This window comes from Falco cherrug, chromosome 1, assembly GCF_023634085.1.
Source record: "Falco cherrug isolate bFalChe1 chromosome 1, bFalChe1.pri, whole genome shotgun sequence".
In the NCBI taxonomy this organism is placed as follows: domain Eukaryota; kingdom Metazoa; phylum Chordata; class Aves; order Falconiformes; family Falconidae; genus Falco; species Falco cherrug.
Genome location: NC_073697.1, coordinates 85,524,513 through 85,539,328, shown reverse-complemented (window position 1 = coordinate 85,539,328; position 14,816 = coordinate 85,524,513). Strand labels below are relative to the sequence as shown.

The following is a 14,816-nucleotide window of genomic DNA, read 5'->3' as shown; positions in this document are numbered from 1 at the left end:
TCTCTGCCTGGTACTTCAATCTGGCCTTCCAGTTAATACACACTATGATTAAAGCATCTATAATCTCCAGTCTGTGGAGACCTGTAGAGCAGTAGCAGCAGCAGGTGTGCAGCCTGATAAGGGTTGTTCACTCAGTGCAGATGAAACTTTTAATATTTATAACTGTGGGGTTTTTTTTCCCTGATGCTTCCTATGGAGGGGAGAGGGGTGAAAGATTAAAGATAAAAGTTTGATGAAAGACCAGGTGGAATGTTTTCCCAAGGACAGGCAGGGACTTAAAGCTGAGAGCTGGTTTAAGAACGCCACTTAAGACAAGTGCAGCAAATGCAGCGTCAGAGAGGGGGGATGAAGCCTCTGGAAGACCTTCAAGGCTTGTCTAAGGTGCACCCAGGCTATAAGCTGCAAGCTTCACTGAGCTGCCTGCGGTTTGTCTTCTCTGCACCCAGCACAGTGGGGCTGTGCCTGAGACTGCAAAGCATCACCACGAAAGAATTAAGTCACACCAGGTCACCTGCACATCTTCAAGTAAAGTGCTTACAGCATTCCCAGCTCAGCACTGAAATATGCCCAGATCTGAAAACACACTTGTGTCGGCCTGACCCTCCATCTCAACATCAGTGGGAGCTGCAACAGCCCATACACAGGGCGCTGGGAATGCACCCAAAAAAATAAATTGTATCTCGCTCCAATCAAGTCACCATTAATTGCAGTACAGTATTTAGGATCCATGGCTGGTGAAACACTGAAGATGCTGGTGTCTTCACAGCCTTCCTTGTGCGAAAAACAAAAAAAATGCCATTCCCAGCAGCATCCGTTTTCCGGGTGCATGGATCATTTTAGTCTGTGGCCGCCTGGTCTCGGAGGCACAAGGCTCTGCCCACAAGGCAGCAGCAGGCCCTAGCAGAAGGCAGAAGCTGCTGCTTTCCACTACTCCACACCAACGCAGTCTGCCCCATGTGTAGGGTACCCTTGCCTGGTGCCAGCAGACCCCAGGACGACAGAGGCACACAGCCTACGCAGCCCTTCGGGTGCCTTGTTGACACAAAGACACCAATCACCCTCTGCCCAGACCGAAGAACCCAACCACACTCCCTCATTTTCAACCCCATGAGATCTGGACTTGCCCCATGCCCAAATGGTTTAATATTTGTGCATTAAAAAAGAACCCAAATGCTCCTGAGTATCAATGTGATGAAAGATAAGAATGACACTGCCCATAAGTAATTTCAGACAGATATAACCCGGCCAACCCAAGTAAAACCAATATATATATTCATTCATTTTGATAGTCATTCATTTCACCTGAAAGATGGATGATACACTTACGTACTTCTTTCAAAGGTAGCTATGTGGTCCTCATGACTATAGCATCAAAGCACTCCAAAATGTTTAGCAAACACATACATACAACCTACATGTGATACAGGGAGATATATTTCAGAGCTGAAATATAAGGCTTGGGTGGCCCTGAACTGAGGTGTCTCAAGTTGCACATTACCATCTCAAGAAAAAAAGAAAAGCAGGCTGGCCAGGGAGGAGACAGTTTTTTCACCAGAGAACAACAAAGATTGAGACCTTTTTTTTTTTTTTTTTCCTGGGGGGGCGGGGGGAAGGAAAAAAAATGAATTCTGAAGAACACCCCACCTGAATTAAAGAGCATCAGAGGAAAGGAAGAAAGGAAAGAAAAAAAAAAAAAAAAAAAAAGAGGTAGAGCCAGTAGAGCTCTATACTCTGAGGACATGACCACTGTTTGGAAAGCATGGAAAAAACCTAACACTTAGCATCTCCAAGACACCTGCAGTTTTTCTTGAGTTAAACAGACTTGCCTGCCAGAAATCAGATTTCTTGGCCTCCACTTTCTTGACTGTATTTTTCTCCTCCACAAAATATAATTTCAAAATATGCAAGTAGAGTTAAAGTCTAATGAGGTAACATTAAATGGTTGAAAATGATCACAAAAAAAAAAAGTCTAGAGTTTATCTGCAGTCTTAATAAGGAGTTTCTCTCAAACTTACAACCTCAGGAGGAAACTGACCTCCACCACCACCTTCTCAGGAATTTCTGCATGACTTCCGGAGCTATATGAAAAATCCAAATTAAGAAAAGCACCTAGTATCAGCAGACTAGTTAAAATATTAGCACCTGGACAGACATTGGCCAGAGCTCCTGTAACACTTGCAGGCTGCAAGCAAAACTACATCAAGCTGCTTATCATTCTGAAGCAAAAAAATCAAGGATTAGACATACATCCCACTGCGCATCAGTTGGCCTCCCCAGCTACAGCACTCACCAGGATTATGCTCATTTCCAAAGCTCACAAGCATTCTGACTCAAGCAACCTTACAGCATGAGATTGATATACATAAAGAAACATCAGCAGTACTTCATAGACGGGATTACTGAGCATCATCTACAAGTTGGTTTTGACAAACCACAGCTTTCGGTGCCTCAAGCATGGCAGTGTTAAGACAGCACATAGGAAGTTAAACATCCCCCTGAAAACATGAGTTTAAAATTGTATATAAAAAAATAGAGTATCATCAGGTGTTTACAGCTATGTATTGAAATCACTTGCTACAAACAGGTTGTCAGGTCCAGTATAAAAGTAACACATCTGAAAAATAACAGCAGTAGCCAGAGACCGCAGTCCCACCAAATGGCAGCAAGATGGTCTGTCCCAGCAGTCACTGATCACAGCCCACACCAGCAGGTTTGGAGAAAAGGCTGGAGTGCCAGCAACAAACAAGTTCAGAAAACCCTGCTCTGAGGAAAATCCCCCTAAAATTATTAGATGACAGTATGCAAGAGTGAGAAACAAAGGAGAAGCCCATCTGTGGGTAGTGGCAAAGGCTGCTGAAGAAGGCTGCACCTTTCTCAAGCAGTCCAGCTCTCTCACACAGGGGATACTTCAGAGGCAGAACTGCCGAGCACAACATGAGAGCTTTGTGCATGTCCCTAAGATCAGTCAGCTGTGCAGATGTGTTTGCAAGAGACAACATCAATCTAAAGTGAAGTGCTCTGCAAAAATATCATTTTTCTTCCCAAACAAACCTCGTACTTGCTCAAACTCCAGGGGCACATCAATAGCCTTTTTCTTTACTTCTTTATCAAAAAGCTACAAAGAAAAAAAAAAAAACAGAAGCTATTGGGAGAACTCAGTACAAGCTCTTCACCCTGACTGATACCACTGCTCACTCTAACTTCTTAAAAGATCCAGCAAATAAACCTTTCGATATAAAAGCCAGCCCTGTCACCACTGCTGCCTCACACACTTCAGCAGATACTCTTCTGTTTTTTCCCTGGCTCCGGGTAACCAAAAGCCAGTCTAGCTCCCTCCCTGGCAGCAAGGCTCATGAACAGGACACAGCTATTGTGACTAGGAACCAGCCTCCTTTCCTCTGGTTCCAATCATTCACAAAAGCAGAGCAACACTACCTCATAAGCCGAGAGCTCCAGAAGCCCCGATAGATCATCCTCGATCTCAGACAGCGAGTGGTTCAGGATAGCGGCTGCCTTGGCCACGTCTGGGTGATAATGGTTTTGTAGAGTCTGCAAAAGCAAGACAAACAGGAGACGGTCTAGTGAGCACACACATCCATCTGGATTCCCACGCAGGTATCTGCTTCTTTGTTGGTCAAATCTTCAGTGAACATCAAATTCTGTCAGCAGCAGGTCTGCTGTACTGTGCTACAGAGCTTCAAGAAATCCTGATTTCAGCCATCTCACAAACACATCAAAAGGCGCCTCTCACCTGGCTCACATCCAGCTCAAGACAGACCGACCCCTCTGCAGCCCATGCCTACAATGCCTAGCCCAGCCCCCCTACCTCCCATAGCTGTGATGCCACCTCTGAGCTCCTGCACATTCTTGTTGCCGCTTCAGCCTCCTTACACAAAACCCTTGTAGCATTTAAATGGAAAGCGGTAATTCTGGCACAACGGTTTTAGAACCATCAGAAGTAATTTAACCAATTTCAACCTTCATACAACATCCTACAAACAATCCAGGTGAAAGGCAAACATTACCATCTTCTCTAGCATGTTTAAACCCATTTCTGCAGGATGACCTGGCTGTGCCCAATTCATTTCCACCAGTGCTCAGCAAGGTCCTCTCTCCCCTCCAAAGCAAATAAAAAGCCTCACACATCCGCAGCTATTTAGTCTGTTTCAGCTGTTAATTGTATACTTTGCAGCTGCATGGTCAGGTGCATGCTCACAAGTCACCTACTGATTTCTCCAGTGTATGGAATCCTTTGTCTCTTATGCTAGGATAAAAAAGTATGCAGAGTAAAGATCAGCGAGAAACTCATTTGCAAGACATATGCCAGCAGGTTGTTCTAAGTGGGACTGCCCACTGCCAACATGCATCAAGGAAGCAGCAAGGGTGGAAGAAACCCATACCAGACGCAGATGTTCCTTTTTAGCTGACATACCTGAATCTCCCAGAGCGAGCTCTCCAAAGCCCTGCTTTGAGACGGCTGCTCCTCCTCCATAATATACGGGTCTTCTGACATACCTAAGGAGATAGAGATAGGGAGCTAATACCTCCTGCATGACGCACATAACCCCAAAGGGAACACAGAGACCCAGAGCAGAGCTGCAGCCAGAGCTGCTCCTTCCCAAGGCATTTAGGGTCCAGGGACAAGCTGACACGTCCCAGCACGAGCCAGTAGTCGCTGCTGGCAGCACTACAGAACTGTATGGCTTTTAAAGAGCACACGAAGTAGGGCACAAAGAACTGGAACAGCCTGATGCAAAGGGCGTCCCAGACAACTTTGAAAGGCCACTGCTGATGTTCAACACCAGTCAGATAAATCGGAGAGATGAAGTAAACAGTCAGGAGACTGCTGAGGCCCCAGTAGGGCCACCTACACAAACACATTACAGACAGAAATTGAGGTCTCTGGTTTCTGCATTTGGTTTCCTTTTTCTTTACAATCTTGAGGCGAACAAGACAAGCTCCGTGTCTGGTACAGCTCTCCCAGTCCTTCAACACTCGGAGGCAGCCTGGGTCAACATGCCAGGCTCAAAGCAACCTCCACCCAGGGAATCACAGAGGCAGCGGGGCCAAATGCAAGAGAGGAGCAGTGCAGGCAGTCAGAGAACCTGCAGGAGCAGCCTGCTGGCTTTCCACAATCTCAAGGGACAGAGGGATCCTTCTAAAACTCACAACTGGCACCTCCCCTCCTCCTTTACAGGAATCCTGCGTGTTTTGTTGTCTAAAGGCACCACACAAAACCCCGCTGGCCGCCTCCCCTCTCACCTGCCGGCCCATTCGGTCTGTGCACTAGCACGCTGCACGCAGGGTGTCTCCGGAAGAGATTACAGATGAAGGGAATGATCATGAGCAAAGCCTCGGGAGGAGCAGTGAGGGCAAGCCGGGAGAGACGCTTTATAAATGCTGCCACCAGGTACGCCGGCAAGTGACTGTTGGAAAGGAGACAGAAGAAAACAGCACATAAACATCCCAGCAAGCGAGCCAGTAGCCTCACCAGTCCAAATGCTGTGCCAGGATAAAGGTCGGCAGGGCTCTTTCAGATTTTTTGGGCTACGGAGCAAAGAGAAGCTCTAAGAATCCTGGTTTCAAGCAGTAACACAGGGTCTTGTGTGCTCTCTGGAACAAATGTGGGGGCACTTCCATTCCATGCATGAATAATCTCAAATCACGCCGCGACGCAATCCAGATGCATGGCCCCACTCCAGGCACTCGCCAAGCACGGCTCTTGTACATGGTCAGTCACACAGCAGTCTTTATACCGTCCTTTTGTAAACTTCTGAGTATTTGACCAAGCAACCTTAATTATATTCTTCTAACGTCGTTTTGAGGGTTTAATTAATACACAGGCCATGTTGTTAAATTTCCTTAATACCTCCAAGACTAAAGCAAGTACTGCAGCTGTTAATGGGAACATAAAGCTGCTGTAATGTAAATGTGCAGGATAGTTTGGGTTTTTTTACAGTAAAAATGCAAACTTTTAACAGCAATCAGCTTATCTAGGCACCTTCCTCAGGTCAGAAGTGCTGGGATGAAAGATGACAATTTTCAGCCCCTCAGCCTTCAGCCCTAGAGCTCGCTACACCTGCAAGGCTCAGCAAAGCCACCCCACAGGACACCACCTGTCAGACCTTGTTACTCTCTCCACAGTACACTATGAATACAAGGGGGTTGGTAGCTAGTGCTGAAATGTAAAGCGTTACTCTTGGGTTATTTTATAACATATGACGGCAACTATATGACCAGCTGCTTATCTAGTTTCTTCCTTGCGTACAATGAATTGACAGCATAAAGACAGACTGTCAAACACTTTTTATTTCAATGTTAGATGTCTGCAAAAGGTCATCAGTTTATGAACAGCTTTATGATCTATAAAAAGCCTGCAAATGTTACTTTTCCATATTCATAAAGGTAGACAAAAAAAATCATCACTTTCAGCCGAAGTAGAACACAGATCAAAATACATCCACAATCACTTGCAGATCAAACTCAAGATAACTAACCGCATTTTTACTTTCTGAAACTAGATGGCTGTGAGGCAAATCTTCAAAAAACATCACCTGAAAAATTACACAACACTACGATAACACTCTTGGATCCAGTTTTCTTGGTAAAAATTAATCTAATCCAGTAGGCACATCGAATACATTACATCCAGACATGTGGGGCACTGTTCAAGAACAGTCTCTGGCCAGCAGAAGAGCAAGAGGAAAATACATGAACATACATAATAAAGATGCTACTTACGATGAAGACAAAAACAGATCAGTCAAATGGAAAAAGCGGGCTCGGTACTTCACGTGATATATAGAAGGATCTAAAAGACTGTACAGCTTTTTGTAAAAGTCAGGATATTCCCTGTTAAAAAAGAAGAAGGAAAAAGACAACATCCATTAGTGGCGTACAATGGGACTACACTGTGTCTACACGTTTCTGTGCTTTCATTAGAGACCACCCCAGACCACTGCTGCGCTCTATTTAGCTTTCTTGGGCTTCTCTCTACAGCCACCACTTGAAAACAAGCTGTAACGTGAATTTATGGCTCTTGCAGTGGCCAGCCATTTTCAGGATGTGAAGCTACATTCACCGACTGCAAACGGTACAGTGAAAGGCACATCAAAGACTACAGCTTCACTATGTAATCAGATCAATGGAAATCGATTTTCAAGTGCTGAGCAACCACAGCCTGGAGAAGAGGACATTTAGGCTCAGCTGAAAAAAAAAAAAAAAAAGGTCAGACTATCAAAAGAGCTCAGCATCCAAACAGCTGAGCCTCTTGTGCAGAGTTTGGCTTTCTCAGGGGGAAATTTTAAAGCCTAAAGGTGCAGAGAACCCATTTCAGTTCCTTCGCATAAAGATCTAAATGCAAAAACCCATGTTCCTTTAAACAATATGCTCTTTTTACTTACAGATTATGCTGATGAATCAGAATAAATAATCCATTTAAGGCTAGAAGACTGATTGCTCCACCTGTAAGAAAGCAGGCAGGTATCAACACAATAAACATTAAAAAAACCCCAAAACATAAAAATCAGCTTCTAGATGTTTCTATTATAAAACTTTCCCAGAAGGAACACAAAACTAATGAGTACCCGAAATCAGAGCCAGCATGATGGCTGTATCGCAATTTCATCTAAAACCTTCCAAAGGCTCACAAGTTTCTTACAAAGATTCAGCTGTGGTTTAGAACAACAGACTCCAAAAGACTGAGACACAAAAACATGCTGCTCTAATCACCCAAGAAAGCCACACTGGGGAGGCGCAGGTCTCCTCAGAAAGGCCATTTCTGTAAGGAATCCATGCATCCCGTGTCCAGATGCAGCCCAGGGATCAGCAGCGCTGCTGAGCTGTATATTTACACGAAATCCTTTCAATATTCCACTCTTCCTAAAGTCTTAAATATGATTTTCCTTACACACAAGGAACACCACCACTGATAAACGCAGGCAAAACCATCTCACAATGAAGCTCACCCTAGCTCCTTAGCTTCATCCCAGCCAAAAATACATCTGTTTCATCACTTGGGCTGTGGTTCTGCATCCAGCAGACTTCCCAAGTCGGTCTGCAGTGTGCCACAGGTACGCATCACAAAGGACACAAAGCCTGTTTTCACTCACCTATGCCATAGGCCACTGTCAAGAAGTCTGTCATGAGAGTGGGTTCATTCATGTAAGGCAGGATGGAGTCATGCATAATAACAAGAACTTTTTTGTAAAGGCCAGCGGGTAGCTGTGAAGGATGAAACAATACAGTGAAATAACCATTGCAGGGAGAATGCAGAGAGCAGCAGCAGCCCACAGCTGTTCCCAGTGTTCTCAAATGGGAGAGTTTACAAGTGACACCTGACAATCAAGTTCATTCAAAGTTCAAAGCAGCAGGTGCTCACAACTTGTCATCTTGGGGGGGAAAGTCAACAGCAAAAAGGCTTGGGAACCTTCAGCTTATGAACAGAGGTGGTCACACTGCAAGTCACCAATCACGGGCTGACTTGTTTAAGGTGCAAAAAAAAGGCTGAGAGTAAGGAGAAGAAATAGACCATATATGAAGTCATGTTTCGTGGCAGAAGAATGATCCAGCAGAAATGGGGACTGGGCTGCTCCCATCCGACACTGAAAGCATAGCAGGGTCCTACCAGAAGCTCCAAGCAAGGGCAGCCATAGCCTCTAAGGATTAGTAATTGAACAGTGATACAGACTGGTGGCAGAAGTAACACTCACCTTGTGCTTCAAAAAACTGAGCCACATTTTTTCAAACGCCTGCTTGTGTGCCTTAAAACAGAATTGCAAATGGTGAATTAAAACAGGCTAGCATAGACATTTTAGATAGATACAATTTCAGCTCTGAAGTATCACATGAACAGTTACCTGCAGCTTCGACACTTTCAGTTCTTCCCAGTTATCTAAGAAGAAAGGGAAAACAGATACTGAACTTGAAACGGATGTTTAAAAACAATTAAGATGACCCTTTTATACTTAGTTCTTTGATACCCTAAAAATCTGGGCTGAAGTCCACGCCTTGATACAAGGCCATGACAGACCCCACTATAGATTGAGGAATGTAGATTTTGCAATAGTGTTTGGAATCACTGTGATCACAGCAGCTGACATTTTTCATTAGAAAATAATAAAGTCTTCACACAGTAAGAATCTCAAACCTGATTTTCCTTTCCATACGTAGTTCATCACGTGGAGCTTACTAACCTTGCTTCACCAGAAATTTGACCATGTCACTCTCTTTGTTCGGCATGTTAATGGGCGAAATGAGGGAAAACACATTCTGCTGGTAAAATGGTAGCGGCCTCTGAGAAAAAAAGCATATAATCGAACATGAAGCAAGTTCGACAACAGATCGCAAAATGCTGGCCTTCAATATTGCCCTATTTCCCAAGCACTGAATATATTTAAGACAGAAAAAAATGCTGATAGCTAATCTACATACCAGTATATTCTCTATTGCTGCTTCAGCCTAGACTATTGTTTGCTTGCCTAACACAAAACTCATCTCCAAACTAACTGTGGTTTAACAAAACTGGTGGATCTGATTAAAACCAATTCTTCTTCTGCACCAGAGACAGAACAGCATTAGAAGCTCGGTGTGGGCTACCCAAGCTGCAGAGACTCGAGTAAAGCAGCAGCTACAGCCTAGACCAGAAGGATGTGCAATAACAACCGTATACGTCTTGAACCACTTCCTATTTCAGACTAAAGGCAGTCTTAGCGTAACCAACACACGCTGTCAGCAAGAAAAAGATTGAAGAAACAATTCCTTCAAGTGGGCACACTCCTTTCTGTTGCTTCCGAGGCCTTTCCATACACTGCCAGTCCCTCCCCACTTCACACACAAGATAGGTGTTTCAGAGCAGTTTATCCAGACCCGCCCCAACAGTAACAAGGTTACCTCTTTTGTCTTTTGCATGACTTGTGCGATACTCCCAGTGACCGCCTTTATGACAAAGTACCGAATGTCATCGTACTCCATGTATTCTTGAAAGCGAGAAATCAGGAGCGAAGCATCCTCGTTTATGGGAAGTAAACCATCAACAACTACCTAACAAAAGGTTTGTAAAGGAAAGCAACAGGTCAGTCTCTGACAATACTGGAGCAGTCAGCAAGCTGTGGGGGCTGAGGGCACCCCCCATCCCTCCAAAAGGCAGCTAGCCCGGCTGCATGTTGCTTGCCCCAGAGCAACGTTCACAAGCCATTGTGGCCGGCCCGCCTGACCTCCAGGATGAGCCCCTTCTAGCAGAGACAACGACGCGGTGGCTGAACCTGGGGCAGCGCTCTCCCTCTATCTCCCATCCCCTCCAAGTGAGGCTAGGCACCCCAAAACGCCGCCCCAGACCCAGTGCCCCACAAACGCTGGGGAACGCGGCTCGAACCTCTGCGGGGCAGCTGGTCCCACAGGTGTCCCCTCACCAGGGACAGGCGCTGCCGGTGCCCTCTCTGGAGCACAGCCCCCCTGCACCGAAGCCCTCCCAGACCTCAGCCCTGGAGCCGAGCAGGACGGCAGCCGCCCGGGGAGCCCTGCGGCCGCGCTCACCTTCAGCCGCTCCCGCGGGAAGGTCCGGCTCCCCTGCCGCTCCGCTGCCACCAGCGGGTGCTTCGCCTCCAGCTCCACAAACCTCATGAGAGTACAGAGCGCCAGTTCCTTTAAAACAGAATAAAAAAAAAAACAAACAACCTCCCGCCTCAAGGAGGGCAGCAGGGCTCACCCCGACGGGGGCAGCTTCTGGCGGCGGGAGGATGAGCGAAACGTCCTTCCCGGGGCGGCCCAGCACTGCCCCCCCGGCGGGGCAGGGCCCCCGGTAACCGCTGGGGCAGCGCAGGGCCCCGGGCAGGGCCGCCGCGGCGGCTCGGGCCTACCTTGAGGCGGAAGGCGCCGTGCCCCATCAGCTCGGCCAGGCCAGCCACGCACTCCTGGTAGCGGTGCCGCATCCACGCCTTGTACTTGTCCTCGGCGCTGCCGCTCCCTGCGGGGCGAAGGCAGGCGCGGCTAGAGGACGGCTCCGGCCAGGCCGCCCCCGCGGCACCCCCGGCACTCACCGGCGAGGCAGGCCTCCTCGGCGGGCAGCGGCCCGGCCAGCAGCTCCCCGCGCTCCAGCAGCGCCCCGAAGAGCCGGCCGCAGGCCCGGGCGGCGCACGCGGCATCCTCCTCGTCCTCCCCGCCCTGCGGGACAGGCGGCTGTGAGGGGCGCCGAGGGGCGCGCAGCGGCGGCCCCGCGGCCCCCGCCCCCCCCGGCCCGCACCAGCAGCTCCAGCAGCTCGAAGACGCGGTTGGCGCTGGCGCGGCTGCCCAGCACGGCCTGCACGCAGGCGGCCGCGGCGGCGGCCCGCGCCATGCTGCCGGCGTGGAGGGCGGCGCGCGGGGGGAGGGGGCCGCGGCAGCCCCGCCCACAGCCGCTCCGCTCCGCCCACAGCCGGGGCCCCCACGAGCGCTCCACCCGCGGCCGCCCCGCCCCCCCGGTGGCACCGAAGGCAGGGCGGGGCGGCAGCACCCTGGCAGGTGGGACACGCGCTCCTGCACGGCCTACCGCTTGCGCGTCAGGTACTACACATCGGAACTACTGCACACGGAACCATCGCCGCCCCACGCCCCGAGCGAGGCCGGCACAGCGGCGTGGCCGGCGCCTGGCCCCGCGCTCCCGCAAGTACGAGCCGACACCCCGCAGCGAGCCGGGGCGAAGGCAGCGAGACTGCGGGACCCCCGCCGCCCCCCCCAGCGCAGGCAGCAGCCCCCCGCAGCGCCCCGCCAGCGGCCAAGGCGAGGCGCAGGCAGCAGCCAAGCGGTATAAACCAGAATGAAACCCCAGCAACAAGCGAGGAAGGTGCTCCCAGCGTGAGCCCGCCGCAGGGGCCGCACCGTCCCGCCTAACGGACCGCACCGTCCCGCCTAACGGACGTACAGGGGCAGGAACGAGAGATACGCTCCCTTGCCTTGACACAGGCTCCCCTCCTAAAAGAGTCAAAAGATCACAGAATGGAAAAATTATTTTAAAACCATCTCAGCAAAGGAATGTTATAATTTTGTCGGAATTTTACACATGGTGCAGTTGTATGGCCAAAGTAAAATCAATCCATTCAAGCCACGGGGAGCTTTTTGATTCCTCACTCAGTGCTGTCTGCACACCAAGTCTGTTTTTCATTTTATGCAAGAAAACCAAAGAAAACGCCCACAGTTCTATGCAGCTTTTTGCTTGGCTTTTTGTTTGTTTTTTTTGTTTGTTTGTTTTGTTTGGTTTTTTTTCATAACAATAAGGCAAACTGATTTGGAGGAAGAGGCCACACTCTTTTCACATCCAAAATACCCACCTGAAGATACATTCATCATTAGCTTTAGTAAAAGAATAGTACAAAAGTTAGATCTTATTCTTTACACAGTTGAAGAATTAAGTCTTAGATTTAATTTCACTACTCTCCCCTTCCCCCAGTGCCCCCCACCCCACCCCGAAGCTGGAAGCTGAGGAGTAGAAAGTACTGAACATTTAAACATGTTGCAAGAGCAGAATGAAACCAAGAGATTAAATTTCATCAGTAGGAGATTTCCCTTGACAGGAGTCCCATAAGAAACAGCTACAGAACATTTGCTTAGCTGTATCCACCAAACAATTCTTTTACAAAATAATAATTAAAAAAAAAGCTACACTTTAATACACATCTACTATCAACACAGTATTTACTCAGTTCATGCCTAAAATATCCATTATCTTAAAGTGAAATATGAGAATGAGCGCACAGGTTGGGTAATTCAGTAAACTGTACACAAAACTACTAACAAACATTTTAAAAGGCTTACAAAAATGGAGAATGAAACTTCTTTTCCTTTTTAATTACATATACTTACAGGTTTTCACATTTATTGGCTAAATTTTGCAGAGAGAACTTCAATTGTTAAATCTTCCAGAGGTATTTACCTCAAGCGAGAACACCACGCAGCTTTTACGCACATGGAAAATACTTTGCTGTGTATCAACCACATTTGGTTCTTTGAATGGCTTCACTGTGACTACTGAGCGCACAACCAAACTACAGCAAAGAACTGCGTATTCCCATGGGCCACTTGCGGTACGCTAACACAGATGAATTTTACTGACATTTATGGCATATTGCCATTTTACTTTTATGAAGCTGGGCAGAATTTAAACGTAAGTAATGTTTGCTTTATCTGGTTTGAATAAGCACAGAGAACACTGGCAGAATGCATCTTGTACAGATTTTGAGTGCTGAACAGTTGATAATACGCTGAAGTTATATAAGAGCTTCCATGTTTAAATGTTCACCAGCAAAAAACCTTCTGCTAAAAAAAAATAAAAATAGAGGTGGTTTGTCTTCATTTGGATGTTTGCAGTAGCTTCTCACTTGGCTTAGCAAACAAGAAATGCTGTGTTTCCCTGTTATTGCATTTTCATCTTAGTTCAACTTGGTTTAGTGGGTGCCTTTAATCTGACAGTAGGCGTCCTCATTTGTACTTTTGCTTGCTGATTCTGGGCTTCAGAGGTTGCTGGTGTCTGGGCTGGATTCTGTACACCTGGAGCCTGAATCTGGGGAGATGCTGTTGTTACTACTTGCTGTTGTATCAGTTTCTGCTGGACAACCTGAGCAGTAGCAGTTGTTGCAGGAATCACCTGAACCTGCTGCTGACCTGCTGTCGTCTGAGAAAGCGTCACAGTTTGGGGTTGAGCTTGTACCTAGACATAAGGACGACAAGGCAATTACAAAAGAATAGTCTGGCATGAAACTGAACATTCATTACATTCCTGCTCTACAGAAGGCATCTTACTTACATAGACATTTGCCCTCTTGACTAACAAGCAGCTACTTCCTTGGACAAAGTAGGAAGGCTGGGAGGGATTCTGGGAACATAGGCTCTGTGGTTGCACTGAGAAACACTGTTCCGTCACATTTTCTAAAGCCTTATAAATCAGAACTAAGAGCCAAGATGCCTATAACTCAGATCTCTGCAGTGCAAATCCAAGGACATTCCCCCCGATCCTTCACAGAAGATACATGGAAGGTACAGAAACCTGTCTGGATAAACAGGAAAATTCCTCTACTGCAAAAGCAGAAGTGAGGCAACAGGAAAAAGAACCCAGGGATAGATGGAAGATCAAAAAGGTTAAATTGCTGACTCTGCACCCATATTGTGACAATAAATACAGTCACTGGGGCTTCCTACCAGTCTCTGACATCACCCTTTCAGACTCCAGCTGCCAGCCTCTATTGCCAATATAGGGTTGAATAGTTTGAACTCCATCCAGAAATCTAATTTTCATACCTCTACCCAGAGTGGAGGGGGGTCAAAAAAAATCAACATCATCTTGTTCAGAGAACAAGGTAATGAAAACTGAGCAGCTTCAGCTGCCTTTTTCAGATGCAGAAGCCAAATGAAGCTGCAAGGGCTTCTCCAGGGGGAAGTTAACTCTCAACTGATGCAAAAGGAATCCACTGGGAAACCCTAAAAATGCTGCTTAAAAGAATGCCACATACACATCAAGATGGCAGTCTTAAAAATACTTACCGTGGCCTAATCCTACTGCCACTGATGTTCCTGGTGTGTGGGGGAGGGGAGCTGTTGATTTGTCTTTTTACCACAGCCTTCAACAGTCCCAGAGTTATGCCAACATCAATGACTTCTGAAAATCGAGCTTTTAATGTCCCTTGAAAAACTGCCTAGGAGCTCTTACTGACTACAGAGGACAACTCAACTTGTGCTGACTGATAACATTTCTACTCCCTGCTGTCTACCTTGCCCTTGAAGCATTCCCATCTGAGGTGTTTATCAGTCAGCTTACACCACTTTATCATCGTTTTAAGATAAACAGCCAC

General features: G+C 47.3%; 2 protein-coding genes across 16 annotated transcripts in view; both read right to left on the bottom strand.

Annotated features, from left to right (window-relative positions):
* Window positions 1–1,250: 1,250 nt before the first annotated feature.
* On the bottom strand, window positions 1,251–11,372 carry NOC4L (nucleolar complex associated 4 homolog). Its single transcript, XM_055726263.1, has 15 exons — window positions 11,240–11,372; window positions 11,037–11,160; window positions 10,857–10,963; window positions 10,534–10,641; window positions 9,892–10,041; window positions 9,195–9,294; window positions 8,859–8,893; window positions 8,712–8,762; window positions 8,112–8,223; window positions 7,404–7,464; window positions 6,742–6,852; window positions 5,263–5,426; window positions 4,433–4,515; window positions 3,436–3,549; window positions 1,251–3,115 (listed from the first exon to the last, which is right to left on the bottom strand). Exons 1-15 carry the CDS (start codon window positions 11,330–11,332, stop codon window positions 2,999–3,001), a joined length of 1,530 nt encoding a protein of 509 aa, XP_055582238.1. The 5' UTR covers window positions 11,333–11,372; the 3' UTR covers window positions 1,251–2,998.
* Window positions 11,373–12,618: 1,246 nt separating this feature from the next.
* Window positions 12,619–14,816, bottom strand: part of EP400 (E1A binding protein p400) — a 49,624-nt gene continuing 47,426 nt past the window's right edge. For all 15 annotated transcript variants that reach the window (XM_055706322.1, XM_055706330.1, XM_055706345.1 and 12 more), the window contains one exon: window positions 12,619–13,678. In XM_055706322.1, coding sequence (XP_055562297.1) covers window positions 13,406–13,678 — 273 coding nt within the window. In that variant the 3' untranslated portion in view covers window positions 12,619–13,405. The remainder of the gene's footprint in view (window positions 13,679–14,816) is intronic.